The 20,189-nt window shown below is 39.2% G+C and overlaps 1 protein-coding gene across 1 annotated transcript in view; it reads left to right on the top strand.

Moving 5' to 3' along the window:
- Window positions 1-20,189, top strand: part of LOC106571837 (A disintegrin and metalloproteinase with thrombospondin motifs 19) — a 117,989-nt gene that overhangs the window by 5,240 nt on the left and 92,560 nt on the right. Inside the window, exons 3-7 of the mRNA XM_014145308.2 lie at window positions 2,415-2,595; window positions 9,455-9,627; window positions 10,190-10,273; window positions 10,822-10,976; window positions 15,230-15,273. Of these exons, the coding sequence (XP_014000783.1) occupies window positions 2,415-2,595; window positions 9,455-9,627; window positions 10,190-10,273; window positions 10,822-10,976; window positions 15,230-15,273 (637 nt within the window). The remainder of the gene's footprint in view (window positions 1-2,414; window positions 2,596-9,454; window positions 9,628-10,189; window positions 10,274-10,821; window positions 10,977-15,229; window positions 15,274-20,189) is intronic.

Here is a 20,189-nt window from a genome sequence, read left to right as displayed (position 1 = left end):
GTGGGGAGCTCTAGGTAGTGGGGCCTCTAGGTAGTGAGGAGCTCTAGGTAGTGGGACCTCTAGGTAGTGGGGAGCTCTAGGTAGTGGGGAGCTCTAGGTAGTGGGGAGCCTCTAGGTAGTGAGGAGCTCTAGGTAGTGGGAGCTCTAGGTAGTGGGGAGCTCTAGGTAGTGGGGAGCTCTAGGTAGTGGGGCCTCTAGGTAGTGGGGAGCTCTAGGTAGTGGGACCTCTAGGTAGTGAGGAGCTCTAGGTAGTGGGACCTCTAGGTAGTGGGGACCTCTAGGTAGTGGGGAGCTCTAGGTAGTGGGGAGCTCTAGGTAGTGGGACCTCTAGGTAGTGGGGAGCTCTAGGTAGTGGGGAGCTCTAGGTAGTGGGACCTCTAGGTAGTGGGGAGCTCTAGGTAGTGGGGAGCTCTAGGTAGTGGGGAGCTCTAGGTAGTGGGACCTCTAGGTAGTGGGGAGCTCTAGGTAGTGGGGAGCTCTAGGTAGTGGGGGAGCTCTAGGTAGTGGGGAGCTCTAGGTAGTGGGACCTCTAGGTAGTGGGGGAGCTCTAGGTAGTGGGGAGCCTCTAGGTAGTGGGACCTCTAGGTAGTGGGGAGCTCTAGGTAGTGGGGAGCTCTAGGTAGTGGGGAGCTCTAGGTAGTGGGGAGCTCTAGGTAGTGGGGAGCCTCTAGGTAGTGGGGAGCTCTAGGTAGTGGGGGACCTCTAGGTAGTGGGGAGGTAGTGGGGCCTCTAGGTAGTGGGGGAGCTCTAGGTAGTGGGACCTCTAGGTAGTGGGGAGCTCTAGGTAGTGGGGAGCTCTAGGTAGTGGGGAGGTAGTGGGACCTCTAGGTAGTGGGGAGCTCTAGGTAGTGGGGAGCTCTAGGTAGTGAGGAGGTAGTGGGGAGCTCTAGGTAGTGGGGAGGTAGTGGGGAGCTCTAGATAGTGGGGTGGTAGTGGGGCCTCTAGGTAGTGGGGTGCTCTAGATAGTGGGGAGCTCTAGGTAGTGGGGAGCTCTAGGTAGTGAGGAGGTAGTGGGGCCTCTAGGTAGTTGGGAGCTCTAGGTAATGTGGAGGTAGTGGGGAGCTCTAGGTAGTGAGGAGCTCTAGGTAGTGGGGAGCTCTAGGTAGTGGGGAGCTCTAGGTAGTGGGGAGCTCTAAGTAGTGGGGAGCTCTAGGTAGTGGGGAGCTCTAGGTAATGGGTAGTGGGGCCTCTAGGTAGTTGGGAGCTAGGTAGTGAGGTGGTAGTGGGGAGCTCTAGGTAGTGGGGAGCTCTAGGTAGTGGGGAGCTCTAGGTAGTGAGGTGGTAGTGGGGAGCTCTAGGTAGTGAGGTGGTAGTGGGGAGCTGTAGGTAGTGGGGAGCTCTAGGTAGTGGGGAGCTCTAGGTAGTGAGGTGGTAGTGGGGAGCTCTAGGTAGTGAGGTGGTAGTGGGGAGCTCTAGGATGTGGGGAGCTCTAGGAAGTGGGGAGCTCTAGCTGGTGGTGAGCTCTAAGTAGTGGGGAGCTCTAGGTGGTGTGTGGCGGGGAGCGTGTAAGCAGGGCTTTGTTATTTGGACTAACTGACCTGTAATGTAAAGTTGCCCTAGTTGTAGACGTCTCGGCCGCATGGCATACCTCCAAGCCTTCAGGGCTGGGGTTCTGGGGTTCCGGGGTTCCATGGTTCTGTGTAGTGTGTTTAGCCGGGAGGTTCAGAGAAATGCCACAACCCCTTCAAGCTCTGCACGGAAGTGGGAAACCTGACTAGCGTTCACACTGACCAATGAGAATGCTGCTCCTTATTGCTCAGAGAGAGACGCTGTGAACGTACTGCGAAGGACAAACACAGTGCAGTGTGGTGTTGTATTGTTTGACATGTACTGACGTCAGGCAGTCAGCTTCCTTATTGAAATGTCAGTGTATATCAGGCTGATGACATGGTCAGGACAGCGACAACACAGTGGGCTCAAGTGATGAGTGACTGAAATGTTTAAGTCTTGCATTCAATGTAATCTGCGTTTGTTGCTGTACGTTCATCTCTTATTCATAATTAAGCCAGGTGTTCTCTTAGATGTAATTAGAGAGAGAGAGAGAGAGAGAGAGAGAGAGCGAGAAAGAGGCTTTACCGTCATGAATACCTCATGGCTCTACTGTACAGTTTGAAGACATTTTTCCCCCAGACACAAATCAGCACTTATTGTGCGTCCCCGTGTGTCTCAGTTGATAGAGGATGGTGGTTGCAACTCCACGGTTGTGGGTTTGTTTCCCATGGTGGGCCAGTATGAACTCACTACTGTAAGTTGCTCTGGATAGGTGTCTGCTAAAATGTAAATGTATTTTTGATGCCTAGATTGATATGCTGCTGTGCTCTCCTACAATATGTCCCCTCCTTTGCGGTTTGAGTGCAAAAATGCGGTTTGAATGCAAGCCATTATCTCTGTCTTGTCTTGTCCATTTTTTGCAGATGGGCTTCATTCAACTCAATGGAGACTTCCTCTACATCGAGCCTGTCAATAAAACGCTGGCCGTCACGGGACAGGCTCACCGCGTGTACAGGAGGAAGCGCTCCACCACCGAGGAGAGACAGACAGACAAGCAGACGACAGACAAACAGACAAGCAGCAACTACTGTGGAGTCATTCCAGGTGGGCTTCCTCCATCTTGTGCTGCAGACACTATTATTGATGAAGATGTTCCCCTTTCGGAACACTGAAGTTATTAAAGGGATAGTGCACTTTTTAAGTTTTAGGTTAAGTTTTAGTTTGGTTTAAAATTGGTTTAGGGATTATTGGTCTACGCTGCCTGTTATGAAGATCCCACAGAGATCCTATTAAATTACTTTAGGGGTTACACAGTGTTGGGGAAGCTACTCTAAAAATGCAGTTTAACACGCTACCAATTACTACACACTGGAAGAAGTCACGCTACACTAAAGCTACCCTTAACAAATATATAGTTTACTTAACTAAAGTTACTTTGAAATATATGTTCACTACATCCAATCTACTTCGTGAAAAATTACATATCTAAATCTGAAATATTGTAGACTACAAATTGCAAGAAGAGATCACTATGGAGCCAGATGTTAACAGAATGTGTAACTTAGCCTAGTAAACACAACAGCAATGTTTCAAGTGAGAATAAGGCAGGTCTGATGCCAAAACAGAAAGGAAATTCTTGCCTACTTCACCCATATTTTATTATATTTTTGCAAAGAAAATTGTGTGTACTTCCAGTATTTAGCTACACCACTACATGGCAAAAAAAGTAATTAACTACTGTAAACAGTACCTAGATTTTAATTTAGTTCAACGACCACCAAGCTACTGCAAAATGGAGTTAAAATACTAGTTGAACTACATGAAGTTCACTACTCCAACACTATGGCTATGTCCTAAATAAATCCTCAAAGTTCCAGAATGGTGTGATAATGGCAGCCATTTTGGCCAAGGAGATTTCCAAACCAGTCTAATTGACCCTTTGCTAAGGCCCACCCCCCTTGGAAACTGTTGCAAACTGTTGCAAAATTCCCCATTCAACCACTGGCGAAATCCCCTCACAATGATCTCAAACTGTGTTTCTCAAATCAAAATCAAATCAAATGTTATTTGTCACATACACATGGTTAGCAGATGTTAATGTGAGTGTAGCGAAATGCTTGTGCTTCTAGTTCTGACCATGCAGTAATATCTAACAAGTAATCTAACAATTTCACAACAACTACCTTATACACACAAGTGTAAAGGAATGAATAAGAATATGTACATATATGTTCTAATACACAATGAAATTAAACACAGACTACCCCTTGCTAATCAGGAAACTCTTGCGTATGTTGTGGTGGACTGTCATTACAATTGCATAACAGGAACCTGGTAAAATGATTTATGTAGTGTAGCTAGCAACTGTGAATGGCTCAGAATTCACTGTAAACATGCAGTCAAAGCTATAACCACTTTTGGAGCTTTCAAATCGTATCCGGATGTCGACTGCAGATGGGAGTTGTATTCAGAGCATTGCTAACTTAGCTAGCTTACATACATTTTTTTTAGAAAAAAAATTATATTAAGTGGCTAGCTAGGGTTAGCAGCGTTTGGTGGTCAATGAGACTGAGAGAGCTAGCTAACCAGCTGAGTTAGCAAACAATGTAACAAAAATATAATTTGGGATAAAAAAATACTCCATCAACAGGCTCTGCATTTCAGCAATCACAGTAGCAAGTACTCCTGGTGCACTATTAAATTATTTAGCCATTAAGCACAGTTTTTTGCCATAGCCCTCACTGGCTTTCATGCATTTTAAATGTGAGCTTGTCCGAGGTGTCGGACTCAATGACAGTTACTATCCATTAGTGCGCTGCGATTGGTTGCCCAGAAGATGACAAGATGGTGCTGACAGACATGGTTCCCCTGTTCCTCGCTCCTAGCCAACTTTGCAGTATATATATTTTGTGGTTATTTATTACATTATTTGCTCAGAATGTTTCTTGCTGAAAATAACTTTTGGATATCAGATTGGCGGTCACTCACCAGCATTTCCACAATTGGATCCTTTGTTTGTACCCCCCGAGGCAATTCCACTGATCCCAGGGGTTGCTACAAGACGCTGTCGATGGAGAAGAGGAATTCGTAGTGTGATTTTAGTCCGACTTAGGAGGTGCGCATACCATCCACAATTTTCAAGTATATTACTAATGTGCAGTCCCTGGACAATAAAGTAGGCGAGCTCAGGGCGAGGATCTCCTTCCAGAGAGACATCAGGGACTGTAACATGCTTTGTTTCATGGAATCATGGCTCTCTCTGAATATACTGTCCCCATCCATACAGTCAGCGGGGTTCTCCATACATTGCCCGGACAGGAAGAAAGAACTCTCCGGTAAAAATAACATATTCAGTCTCCCCTTATCCCAGTCTGTTGTACCCACTTGCTTCACAATGTCTACCATTGTTCATGTACCCAAGAAAACGAAGGTAACTGAACTAAATATTATCGCTACGTAGCATTCACTTCTGTCATCATGAAGTGCTTTGAGAGGCTAGTCAAGGATCATATCACCTCCACCTTACCCTGACACCCTAGACCCACTACAATTTGCATACCGCCCTAACAGATCCACGGATGATGCAATCGCAATCGCCATCGCACTGTACACTTCCCTATCTCATCTGGACAAGAGGAATACCTATGTAAGAATGCTGTTCATCGACTACAGCTCAAGCTCATCACTAAGCTCTGGGCCCTGGGTCTGAACCCCACCCTGTGCAACTGGGTCTTGGACTTCCTGATGAGCCGACCCCAGGTGGTGAAGGTAGGCAACAACACCTCCGCTATGCTGATCTTCAACACGGGGGACCCACAAGGGTGGTGCTCAGCCCCCTCCTGTACACCCTGTTCACTCATGACTGCGTGAGCATGCACGTCTCCAACTTAATCATCAAGTTTGCAGACGAAACAACAATGGTAGGCCCGATTACCAACAAAATGAAGGAGCTGATCATGGACTTCAGGAGACAGCAGAGAGAGCATGCCCCCATCCACATCGACGGGGCCGCAGCGGAGAGGGTGAAAAGCTCATCGGAGTACACATCATTGACAACCTGAAATGGTCCATCCAAACAGACAGTGTGGTGAAGAAAATACCCTCACAAACTTCTACAGATGCACCATTGAGAGCATCCTGCCGGGTTCTATCACCGCCTGGTATGGTGATGCATTTCCTCCTTTCAATTATGCAGGGAAATAAAAGTAAAGCATGTGATATAGCAGAAATTGTGTAATAGAAATATTGTCAAACCAAAATTTGTCATATAATTATAAATGCAGTTTAGACAGGATTTATACAAATGTTGTGTATAAATAGCCTCTAAAATATAATTTGATTCAACATCAGTACTTGCTGCATTTACAACTTGTCTAAGTCCTATCATCAACGGACTTAAGCCAGTGTATGGCTGTGTATTGACTACATTGTTTGTATGGAATGTTGGTATATTGGAAGTTCATTTGAAAGATTAGATGGAATCATTCCACTAAAACTCGTTGGCTAGCTAGCTAATAAACATACTGTGCAGATACTCTTCAAATTCATTCTTTTACATACTGTAATATCTTATCACAGCACTGGCTGACCATGGTTGACCAACTTCTTTACCAAAATGGCTGATCTTTTATACTGCCATAACATAGTTCATGTCCATTCTATTATTCCTAATTCTATGAAAGATCTACAAGTGCGCAAATGTATTTTGAAGTTATATATTTCTGTGTCATTAAGTAATGATAATACTACTAATAATGGACCTTGTAGAACATGTTTGTCTGGTATAACTGGTCAGTAAATGAATATACTGTAGGTAGAGATATTTAATGTCTCTACCTATATTAATTTACTGACCAGCCATAACTTACCTTTAAGCATGATGCAACAGTGCCAACAAACCATGTTCTTCACAAAGGCCCAGTGTCATATTCTCACCCTGTAGGCTGTTATCCACTTCATATTTTCTACCTCGCGATTTGCAAATTATCCTGTCATCCTAAGGCATTTCCACCTATACTGTTCATCAACCCTACATTGAATTTGTACATCTCAATGTCAGAAAGTAATAACTTCCACACTGGCTTTCGTCCTCTTGCATGCTAAGGCTCCATTGGTAAAGCTCATGCCTCAGCTTATTGAGAGATCCATGTCTGATTTATGTACAGCGAGCAAGAGAACTCAATGGTGTGTAGACGAAGACATTTTCTCTGCTCGCCAGATTGGACTTCTGAGATCTCTTAAACCCAGACAAGATGTGAACATATAAAAACACTCACCTGCAACTCAACATAACTGTCACACATAGACATACAGTATCTTTCAGGTTCAACGATAGTGGCCCCGGTCGTAAGACCTTGATTGTTCTATCGTTCCTAGTTCTCACCTTGAATAAGCGCAGGGTTATCTCCACATTAGTGTTAATCCTCGAGCTCTCGCAAAGCGGACTAGAAACCAAGAAGGGTTTTCATTACGAGGTCTTACCTATCTGCTTTTGATCAAGGAAATCCGCTCCAGATGAGGTCAATGTGTGTGGACTTTCTGTCTACTACCCATTTTCAAAATAAGTGTGTGCTGACCAATAAAGTCACTATATAACTGACCACTTTTTCATGTGTATGGGCGTACGTTTCAGTTACAGATACCAGACAGTTACATGGAGTTACATGGAACTACAATGTCAATACTCTTGCAACTGATTTGAAACAGAATCTGACCAGTTTCATTTGACAAAAATTCACCCATTGTTCCTTTGTTATACTGAGTAGTTACACTATGATTATACTAGTTACCATGTTATACTGACTAGTTACACTCTGGTTATACTAGTTACCATGTTATACTGACTAGTTACACTATGATTATACTAGTTACCATGTTATACTGACTAGTTACACTCTGGTTATACTAGTTACCATGTTATACTGAATAGATACACTCTGGTTATACTAGTTACCATACTATACTGACTAGTTACACTCTGGTAATACTAGTTACCATGTTATACTGACTAGTTACACTCTGGTAATACTAGTTACCATGTTATACTGAATAGATACACTCTGGTAATACTAGTTACCATGTTATACTGAATAGATACACTCTGGTTATACTAGTTACCATGCTATACTGACTAGTTACACTCTGGTAATACTAGTTACCATGTTATACTGACTAGTTACACTCTGGTAATACTAGTTACCATGTTATACTGACTAGTTACACTCTGGTTATACTAGTTACCATGTTATACTGAATAGATACACTCTGGTTATACTAGTTACCATGCTATACTGACTAGTTACACTCTGGTAATACTAGTTACCATGTTATACTGAATAGATACACTCTGGTTATACTAGTTACCATGCTATACTGACTAGTTACACTATGATTATACTAGTTACTATGTTATACTGACTAGTTACACTCTGGTAATACTAGTTACCATGTTATACTGACTAGTTACACTCTGGTTATACTAGTTACCATGTTATACTGACTAGTTACACTCTGGTTATACTAGTTACCATGTTATACTGACTAGTTACACTCTGGTTATACTAGTTACCATGTTATACTGACTAGTTACACTCTGGTTATACTAGTTACCATGTTATACTGACTAGTTACACTCTGGTTATACTAGTTACCATGTTATACTGACTAGTTACACTCTGGTTATACTAGTTACCATGTTATACTGACTAGTTACACTCTGGTAATACTAGTTACCATGTTATACTGATTAGTTACACTCTGGTTATACTAGTTACCATGTTATACTGACTAGTTACACTCTGGTTATACTAGTTACTATGTTATACTGACTAGTTACACTCTGGTAATACTAGTTACCATGTTATACTGACTAGTTACACTCTGGTTATACTAGTTACCATGTTATACTGAATAGATACACTCTGGTTATACTAGTTACCATGCTATACTGACTAGTTACACTCTGGTTATACTAGTTACCATGTTATACTGACTAGTTACACTCTGGTTATACTAGTTACCATGTTATACTGACTAGTTACACTCTGGTTATACTAGTTACCATGTTATACTGACTAGTTACACTCTGGTTATACTAGTTACCATGTTATACTGACTAGTTACACTCTGGTAATACTAGTTACCATGTTATACTGATTAGTTACACTCTGGTTATACTAGTTACCATGTTATACTGACTAGTTACACTATGATTATACTAGTTACCATGTTATACTGACTAGTTACACTCTGGTTATACTAGTTACCATGTTATACTGAAAAGATACACTCTGGTTATAATAGTTACCATGTTATACTGACTAGATACACTCTGGTTATAATACATACCATACTGACTAGTTACACTCTGGTTATAATAGTTACCATACTGACTAGTTACACTCTGGTTATACTCTAGTAACTACATGAGCTAACACTATTTGAATAGGAATTACATAAGGATTCCATAACACATTCATAAGGACTCCATAACACATTCATAAGGACTCCATAACACATTCATAAGGACTCCATAACACATTAATGCGGACTACATAACACATTCATAAGGATTACATAACACATTCATAAGGACTACATAACACATTCATAAGGACTCCATAACACATTCATAAGGACTCCATAACACATTAATGCGGACTACATAACACATTCATAAGGATTACATAACACATTCATAAGGACTACATAACACATTAAAAGGACTCCATAACACATTCATAAGGACCCCATAACCCATTCATAAGGACACCATAACACATTCATAAGGACTCCATAACACATTCATCAGCCACACATAACACATTCATCAGCCACAAATAACACATTCATGAGCAGTACACAAGTATTTATGTAATGCCTATGTCAACAACCACAATTTGACGACAGGGCATTATGGGAAGCGTCACAATAAGCGTTGTCATTTTTCTTTGTTTATTTACAGAAAGACAGAAGAGTAAGAACAGGAAGCCGTCTGAGGGAGGCAGAGGGAAACGGTACTCGTATAAACTACTCCACGAGTACAACGTGGAGACTGTGGTGGTGGCCGACCCGGCCATGGTCAGCTACCACGGCTCAGAGGCAGCCAAACGATTCATCCTCACCATCATGAATATGGTATGTGTATAGACTTACATAGAACCTACTATGAATATATTATACTATACATAGAGAATCATTTAATAAGAAATCTATGGGTATGTGTCTCTGTTCTCTGGTCCTGTCCAGAAACAACCCCTCCTTCCTACCCCTTAAACCAGGGGTGTCAAACATACAGCCCGCGGGTGGTTTGAGTAAAATAACTAAAAACCAAATGGAAACTGTGTATAAATGAACATGGACCTACATTCATACAGTGTCTTGACTTTGTCCAGCTAATAATCACCCAAATGAAAGCTAGACAGTCAGGGAGCATAGACAATTCCCCAAAAACTATGGATAGTTGAAGACCAAATGTGGCCCCCGGGACGAGATGAGTTTGACACCCCTGCTCTAACCCTACCTCTATCCCCCTGTACTTCCCTGGTCCTATCCAGAAACAACCTCTAAAACCCCTACTCTAGGCACCTGCTTACAACTGAAAGGACGGGATAGGTATGTTGTTGCTATACAGCAATATCATGTTGTTGCTGTGTTATTACAAGGGTTTTAAATAATATCCATTCCTTTCATTTTGCAGGTTTTCAACTTGTTTCAACACAAGAGCCTGGGAATACAGATTAATATCAGATTGACTAAACTTGTGCTGCTTCACGAAACACCAGTAAGAAACTACTTCAACTGTACAGTATGATACATAACCTACAAGTAGAGTAACTTAGAATAACTTAACTTCTATATTCTACAACAAGGTTTATTTTATTTCCAATGTCATGTAATGAATACATCATAAGCAGTCATAGAAACTTATGTCAGGTCAAAACAATTAATAAATTGTCTCTCTATCTCTATTTCTTTCTCTATCTATCTATCTATCTATCTATCTATCTATCTATCTATCTATCTATCTATCTATCTATCTATCTATCTATCTATCTATCTATCTATCTATCTATCTATCTATCTATCTATCTATCTATCTATCTATCTATCTATCTATCTATCTATCTATCTATCTCACTCTCTCTCCCTCTCTCTCTCCCTCTGTCTGTCTGTCTGTCTGTCTGTCTGTCTGTCTGTCTGTCTGTCTGTCTGTCTGTCTGTCTGTCTGTCTGTCTGTCTGTCTGTCTGTCTGTCTGTCTGTCTGTCTGTCTGTCTGTCTGTCTGTCTGTCTGTCTGTCTGTCTGTCTGTCTGTCTGTCTGTCTGTGCAGTCAGACATGTATATTGGTCACCATGGTGAGAAGATGCTGGAGAGTTTCTGTCGTTGGCAGCAGGAGGAGTATGGGAAGAAGAGCGTGATGTCAGACTTTAGCACTCGGTGGAGGGAGGACTTACCCTCCGTGGACACGGCCATTCTAATCACACGGTACTGTGTCCATTGCATGCACTGTTCAAAGAAAATAAATTGATACCCACACACACTCCCATATACTTTATTTCTATGACATTTTTCGCCCTGTTCAATTTATTTATTTTCTATTATATAATCTTTTGAATCCTGTACCTGGAACATTGCTGGATGTGCGTGTATTACTTTTGAACATGTACTGGTCATTCATCCCCAAAGTGTCCAGGCTGGTTTGATCTCCTGCAGCCGTGACATACATTTAGAACACACCCAATAGGCCAGCCATTGGTCACGTCACCTGCCCATCAACACCTTTACCCATCCCACTGTCCAAAATCTAGGTAGTACTGCAAAAAAATAAACAGACTCCGCTTTCGAAAGGTCAGTTCCTACAAGCAGCTATTCATACAGTACCAGTCAAAAGTGTGGACACACCTACTCATTCAAGGGTTTTTCTTTATTTTTACTATTTTTTACATTGTAGAATAATAGGGAAGATATCAAAACTGTGAAATAGCACATATGGAATCATGTAGTAACCAAAAAAGTGTTAAACAAATCAAAAATAATTTTATATTTGAGATTCTTCAAAGTAGCTACCCTTTGCCTTGATGACAGCTTTGCACACTCTTGGCATTCTCTCAACCAGCTTCATGAGGTAGTCACCTGGAATGCATTTCAATTAACAGGTGTGCCTTATTAAAGGATAATTTGTGGAATTTCTTTCCTTCTTAATGCGTTTGAGCCAATCAGTTGTGTTGTGACAAGGTAGGGATGGTATACAGAAGATAGTCCTATTTGGTAAAATACCATGTCCATATTATGGCAAGAACAGCTCAAATAAGCGACAAGAAACGACAGTCCATCATTAATTTAAGACATGAAGGTCAGTAACTGCGGAAAATTTCAAGAACTTGAATGATGAAACTGACTCTCATGAGGACTGCTACAGGACAGGAAGACCCAGAGTTACCTCTGCTGCAGAGGATAAGTTTATTAGAGTTAACTGCACCTCAGATTGCAGCCCAAATAAATGCTTCACAGAGTTCAAGTAACAGACACATCTCAACATCAACTGTTCAGAGGAGACTGCGTGAATCAGTCCTTCATGGTCGAATTGCTGCAAAGAAACCACTACTAAAGGACACCAATAAGAGGAAGAGATTTACTTGGGCCAAGCTGTCATCAAGGCAAAGGGTGGCTACTTTGAAGAATTTAAAATATAAAATATATTTTGATTTGTTTAACACTTTTTTGCTAACTACATGATTACATGTGCGTTATTTCATAGTTTTGATGTCTCCGCTATTAAAATAGTAAAAATAAAGAAAGACCCTTGAATGAGCAGGTGTGTCACAATATTGTCTATGACAGGTATTCCCAAACTGGGTTATGAACATTGTTTTTTTGCACCCTAAAAGAAACGTTGTAGAATCATCCACACAACTGGACAGTTTTTGTGTTTTGGGAACATATCTTTTGTCATGTTCCCACATGGTCCTTACCAGACTGTTCCCACAACCTAATGAAACATTCTGGGAACCTTTTAAAGAACAGATTAAATGTCTTATAGGAATGTTCTTGCAACATCAGGCGAATGTTTTATACAAACATTCTATAATCATCACATTACTGGTACATTGTGTTATTACATTACCTGGAAAACTTTTAAATATAAAAATATTTTGTTATCAAAAACATTCTCTTAATGTTTTGTGGACGTTATCATCCTAATGTTAAATAAAAAAGCCCTGAATAGAACTTAATGGGAATTTTAGCTTATGTTCTGGGAATGTTCCCGGTTTGCTGGGATGTCAGTCCTATGACTTGAAAGTGCACAAGTGCGTACCCACTCACTGCAGCTTGCACTACCATCTACTGCTCAGTTTAAGACTGCTAGCATACAGCTGGACAAGTGTCACATCAGCTGGCTAAAGCGATTAGCCTCTTGGAAATTCAACACCCGGGTTCTGTTCTTTGATTTCATCAAATACCTCCATGTCATAACAGAGAGACCTCCATGTCATGAGGTATTAACAGACAGCACCTCCATGTCATGAGGTATTAACAGACAGCACCTCCATGTCATGAGGTATTAACTGAGAGACCTCCATGTCATGAGGTATTAACAGACACCACCTCCATGTCATGAGGTATTAACTGAGAGACCTCCATGTCATGAGGTATTAACAGAGAGACCTCCATGTCATGAGGTATTAACAGAGAGACCTCCATGTCATGAGGTATTAACAGAGAGACCTCCATGTCATGAGGTATTAACAGAGAGACCTCCATGTCATGAGGTATTAACAGAGAGACCTCCATGTCATGAGGTATTAACAGACACCACCTCCATGTCATGAGGTATTAACAGAGAGACCTCCATGTCATGAGGTATTAACAGAGAGACCTCCATGTCATGAGGTATTAACAGACACCACCTCCATGTCATGAGGTATTAACAGACACCACCTCCATGTCATGAGGTATTAACAGAGAGACCTCCATGTCATGAGGTATTAACAGAGAGACCTCCATGTCATGAGGTATTAACAGAGACCCTTTTATTTAACTAGGCAAGTCAGAATAGGAACAAATTCTTATTTACAATGACGGCCTAATCCAGCCAAACTGTAACCCGGACGACACTGGGGCAATTGTGCGCCGCCCTATGGGACGAGGTATGTCATGAGGTATTAACAGAGAGACCTTCATGTTTTGAGGTATTAACAGAGAGAGGACTCAGTCAACTTCATGGGAAAGTATTTCGGCACTCGATGCTGACTCAGAACATGCAGTCTTTTTGGTTTTCATTTCAATTAAGCTGTTAATGGGCAGTGATCATGTACGACCCTATGTGTCCCAAATAGCCCTCTAGTCCCTATATAGTGCACTACCTTTGACCAGTTCCTTGGGAATAGGATGCCATTTGGGACTAAGCCTTTGAATTATTTGGCCAGCCAAATTATCCGTCCAGTTTAGCTTTAAATCCCCTCCGAAAAGAGCTGGCTGGAGTCAGAATCTGATTCGGACCTGTTGATAGATCTCAGCGCTCTGATGGGTGATTCCGAGCAAGCAGGTGTTTGATGTTGGCGCAGCGCGGAACATTGTCAGATAAAAGAGCTGGCCCCATTCCCCTCAGAGGGTTGGTGTGGTGGGTTAGGGTCTCCTCAGAGAGATAGTGTGGAGTGTTTGGGTCCCCTCTGAGGGTTGGTGTGGTGGGTTAGGGTCTCCTCAGAGAGATAGTGTGGAGTGTTTGGGTCCCCTCAGAGGGTTGGTGTGGTGGGTTAGGGTCTCCTCAGAGAGATAGTGTGGAGTGTTTGGGTCCCCTCTGAGGGTTAGTGTGACACATTCCCACCTGTGTTTGTGCTACATGCATTTGTCACTGTCATACTGTAGACTCGCGTGCACACACTCGCGTGTACACACACACACACATACACACACGCGCACACACACACACACACACACACACACACACACACACACACACACACACACACACACACACACACACACACACACACACACACACACACACACACACACACACACACACACACACACACACACATACTGACTGAGCTTTTTGGCGTGCAAAACACACACACCAAGGCTTTATCCTGAAAAGACTGAGAACACGAGTAATAATGATAACAGTGAATCGTTCTCCTGTGGTTCATTTATAAAATCAAGTCAAAGACTGAAGAGACCAGTCCTTCACGAGACCATTTCTCTTCACCTGAATGTACAGCCAAGTCAAATCTGAAGCCATAACAATACCTCATGTACTGAACTATAATAAACCCGTTCAATCCCTTTTCTATGGAGATTAAATAGAAACGGGCTAAGGTACATACCTTATATGGTACCTGTAGTTCACCATAAACACACACAAGCGCCGCACACACGCCCTCATCCTCGACCACACAGCTACACAGTCACGTGTGAGAGCTGGGGTTAGGTTCCTGAGGCATTGCCTTTGTAGAGGTCACAACCTTTGCCAGCCCCACCCCCAAGTTCTCCCTTCTGAATTTGAGACATAACTCCCGATTAACCCCCTATAGCAGCTTTGAGGATTTGAGGATCGATGACGGCTCCCATATCCCCTGCTAATCCACGGCACTTGGTCTGCTCTGCCACCGGAGGGGATAAGCAGGCCTTGATAGTTCTCTCCTGAGCCATACCAATCAAGTGGGCAACGGGGATCAGAGCATCAAAGTTGGCTTTGCCCGGTGAATGTTGATGTTTCTTTGTGTTTTATGTTGCAGGAAGGATTTCTGCGTGCATAAAGATGAACCCTGTGACACTGTAGGTGAGTGGGATACAGCTCTCCCTGTTTGTGGGTGTGTCTGTCTGCAAGCATGTGTGTATCAGTGTGTCAAAGCAAAGTGTAACCTTGATAAAGGATAAAGTCCCGTTGCTGCTGTTGAAGGTAGTTCATTGAGTTTATAGTTAGTGTTAATAGTTAATAGTTTATAGTTAGTGTTAATAGTTAATCGTTTATAGTTAGTAGTGTTAATAGTTAATAGTTTATAGTTAGTAGTGTTAATAGTTAATAGTGTATAGTTAGTAGTGTTAATAGTTAATAGTTTATAGTTAGTGTTAATAGTTAATAGTTTATAGTTAGTGTTAATAGTTTATAGCTAGTGTTAATAGTTAATAGTTTATAGTTAGTGTTACTATTTGATAGTTAGTAGTGTTACTAGTTACTAGTTTATAGTTAGTAGTGTTAATAGTTAATAGTGTATAGTTAGTAGTGTTAATAGTTAATAGTTTATAGTTAGTGTTAATAGTTTATAGTTAGTGTTAATAGTTTATAGCTAGTGTTAATAGTTAATAGTTTATAGCTAGTGTTAATAGTTAATAGTTTATAGTTAGTATTGTTTATAGTTAATAGTTTATAGCTAGTGTTAATAGTTAATAGTTTATAGTTAGTGTTACTATTTTATAGTTAGTAGTGTTACTAGTTACTAGTTTATAGTTAGTAGTGTTAATAGTTAATAGTGTATAGTTAGTAGTGTTAATAGTTTATAGTTAGTGTTACTAGTTGATAGTTAGTAGTGTTACTAGTTACTAGTTTATAGTTAGTAGTGTTAATAGTTAATAGTGTATAGTTAGTAGTGTTAATAGTTAATAGTTTATAGTTAGTGTTAATAGTTTAAAGTTAGTAGTGTTAATAGTTAATAGTTTATAGTTAGTGTTACTAGTTGATAGTTAGTAGTGTTAATAGTTAATAATGTATAGTTAGTAGTGTTAAAAGTTAATAGTTTATAGTTAGTGCTACTAGTTGATAGTTAGTAGTGTTAATAGTTAATAGTTTATAGTTAGTGTTAATAGTTTAAAGTTAGTAGTGTTAATAGTTAATAGTTTATAGTTAGTGTTAATAGTTTATAGTGAATAGTTAGTAGTGTTACTAGTTAATAGTGTATAGTTAGTGTTAATAGTTAATAGTGAATAGTTAGTAGTGTTACTAGTTAATAGTGTATAGTTAGTGTTAATACTTTATAGTTAGTGTTAATAGTTAATAGTGTATAGTTAGTGTTAATAGTTCATAGTTTATAGTTAGTAGTGTTAATAGTTAATAGTTTATAGTTAGTGTTAATAGTTAATAGTGTATAGTTAGTGTTAATAGTTAATAGTGTATAGTTAGTGTTAATAGTTAATAGTGTATAGTTAGTAGTGTTAATAGTTAATAGTGTATAGTTAGTGTTAATAGTTAATAGTTTATAGTTAGTAGTGTTAATAGTTAATAGTTTATAGTTAGTGTTAATACTTAATAGTGTATAGTTAGTGTTAATAGTTAATAGTGTATAGTTAGTTTTAATAGTTTATAGTTAGTGTTAATAGTGTGTAGTTAGTGTTAATAGTTAATAGTGTATAGTTAGTGTTAATAGTTAATAGTGTATAGTTAGTAGTGTTAATAGTTAATAGTGTATAGTTAGTGTTAATAGTTAATAGTTAGTGTTAATAGTTGATAGTTAGTAGTGTTAATAGTTAATAGTGTATTGTTCGTGTTAATAGTTAATAGTTAGTGTTAATAGTTGATAGTTAGTAGTGTTAATAGTTAATAGTGTATTGTTCGTGTTAATAGTTAATAGTTAGTGTTAATAGTTAATAGTTTATAGTTAGTAGTGTTAATAGTTTATAGTTAGTAGTGTTACTAGTTAATAGTGTATAGTTAGTAGTGTTAATAGTTAATAGTGTATAGTTCGTGTTAATAGTTAATAGTGTATAGTTAGTGTTAATAGTTAATCGTTTATAGTTAGTAGTGTTAATAGTTAATAGTGTATAGTTAGTAGTGTTAATAGTTAATAGTGTATAGTTTGTGTTAATAGTTAATAGTGTATAGTTAGTGTTAATAGTTAATCGTTTATAGTTAGTAGTGTTAATAGTTAATTGTTTATAGTTAGTAGTGTTAATAGTTAATAGTTTATAGTTAGTAGTGTTTATAGTTAATAGTTTATAGCTAATGTTAATAGTTAATAGTTTATAGTTAGTGTTAATAGTTGATAGTTAGTAGTGTTACTAGTTACTCATTTCTAGTTAGTGTTAATAGTTAATAGTTAGTGTTAATAGTTAATAGTTTATAGTTAGTAGTGTTAATAGTTAATAATGTATAGTTATTGTTAATAGTTAATAGTTTATAGTTAGTGTTAATAGTTGATAGTTAGTAGTGTTAATAGTTAATAGTTTATAGCTAGTGTTAATAGTTAATAGTTTATAGTTAGTGGTAATAGTTAATAGTTTATAGTTAGTAGTGTTAATAGTTTATAGTTAGTAGTGTTAATAGGGTATAGTTAGTGTTAATAGTTAATAGTTTATAGTTAGTAGTGTTAATAGTTTATAGTTAGTAGTGTTACTAGTTACTAGCTTATAGTTAGTGTTAATAGTTGATAGTTAGTAGTGTTACTAGTTACTCGTTTATAGTTAGTAGTGTTAATAGTTAATAGTTTATAGCTAGTGTTAATAGTTTATAGTTTATAGTTAATAGTGTTAATAGTTAATAGTGTATAGTTAGTGTTAATAGTTAATAGTTTATAGTTAGTGTTAATAGTTGATAGTTAGTAGTGTTAATAGTTAATAGTTTATAGTTAGTGGTAATAGTTAATAGTTTATAGTTAGTAGTGTTAATAGTTGATAGTTAGTAGTGTTACTAGTTACAAGCTTATAGTTAGTGTTAATAGTTGATAGTTTATAGTTAGTGTTAATAGTTGATAGTGTATAGTTAGTGTTAATAGTTTATAGTTAGTGTTAATAGTTAATCGTTTATAGTTAGTGTTAATAGTTAATCGTTTATAGTTAGTGTTAATAGTTAATCGTTCATAGTTAGTGTTAATAGTTAATTGTTTATAGTTAGTGTTAAAAGTTAATAGTTAGTAGTGTTACTAGTTTATAGTTAGTGTTAATAGTTAATTGTTTATAGTTAGTGTTAATAGTTTATCGTTAGTATTAATATTTGATAGTTAGTGTAAATAATTGATAGTTTATAGTTAGTAGTGTTAATAGTTAATAATTTATAGTTAGTGTTAATAGTTGATAGTTAGTAGTTAGTAGTGTCAATAGTTACTCGTTTATAGTTAGTAGTGTTAATAGTTAATAGTTACACTGCATACGCAATGATTCTTGGTCACCCATTCCCCTAAGCTGCTCCTTTAAGATACTCCTGAACCATGCTACATTCATTCCCCTGAGCTGCTCCTTTAAGATATTCCCCTGAGCTGCTCCTTTAAGATATTCCCCTGAGCTGCTCCTATAAGATATTCCCCTGAGCTGCTCCTATAAGATATTCCCCTGAGCTGCTCCTTTAAGATATTCCTGAACCATTCTACATTCATTCCCCTGAGCTGCTCCTTTAAGATATTCCTGAACCATGCTACATTCATTCCCCTGAGCTGCTCCTTTAAGATATTCCCCTGAGCTGCTCCTATAAGATATTCCTGAACCATGCTACATTCATTCCCCTGAGCTGCTCCTTTAAGATATTCCCCTGAGCTGCTCCTTTAAGATACTCCTGAACCATGCTACATTCATTTCCCTGAGCTGCTCCTTTAAGATATTCCCCTGAGCTGCTCCTATAAGATATTCCTGAACCATGCTACATTCATTCCCCTGAGCTGCTCCTTTAAGATATTCCCCTGAGCTGCTCCTTTAAGATATTCCTGAACCATGCTACATTCATTCCCCTGAGCTGCTCCTTTAAGATATTCCCCTGAGCTGCTCCTTTAAGATATTCCCCTGAGCTGCTCCTTTAAGATATTCCTGAACCATTCTACATTCATTCCCCTGAGCTGCTCCTTTAAGATATTCCTGAACCATGCTACATTCATTCCCCTGAGCTGCTCCTTTAAGATATTCCCCTGAGCTGCTCCTTTAAGATATTCCCCTGAGCTGCTCCTTTAAGATACTCCTGAACCATGCTACATTCATTCCCCTGAGCTGCTCCTTTAAGATATTCCCCTGAGCTGCTCCTATAAGATATTCCCCTGAGCTGCTCCTTTAAGATATTCCCCTGAGCTGCTCCTATAAGATATTCCCCTGATCTGCTCCTTTAAGATATTCCTGAACCATGCTACATTCATTCCCCTGAGCTGCTCCTTTAAGATATTCCCCTGAGCTGCTCCTTTAAGATATTCCTGAACCATGCTACATTCATTCCCCTGAGCTGCTCCTTTAACATACAGGGCATCTGGAAAGTATTTGGACTGCTTGACTTCTTCCACATTTTGTTACGTTACGGCTTTATTCTAAAATTGATTAAATAAAACATTTCCTCATCAATCTACACACAATGCCACATAATGACCAAGCGAAAAAAGGGTTTTAGACATTTTTGCAAATGTATTAAAAATAAAAAACAGAAATACCTTATTTACATAAGTAATTCAGACCCTTTGCTATGAGACTTGAAATTGAGCTCAGGTTCATCCTGTTTCCATTGACCATCATTGATGTTTCTACAACTTGAGAGTCCACCTGTGGTAAATTAAATTAATTGGACATGATTTGGAAAGGCACACACCTGTCTATATAAGGTCCCACAGTTGACAGTGCATGTCAGAGCAAAAACCAAGTCAAGGAATTTATACTAAGAGCTCCGAGACAGGATTATGTCGAGGCACAGATCTGGGGAAGTGTACCAAAACATGTCTGCAGCATTGAAGGTCCCCAAGAACACAGTGGCCTCCATCATTCTTTAATGGAAGAAGTTTGGAACCACCAAGTCTCTTC

This window comes from Salmo salar, chromosome ssa01, assembly GCF_905237065.1.
Source record: "Salmo salar chromosome ssa01, Ssal_v3.1, whole genome shotgun sequence".
NCBI lineage: Eukaryota > Metazoa > Chordata > Actinopteri > Salmoniformes > Salmonidae > Salmo > Salmo salar.
The sequence above is the reverse complement of the archived record's forward strand: the minus strand, read 5'-3'. Positions and strand labels throughout refer to the sequence as shown.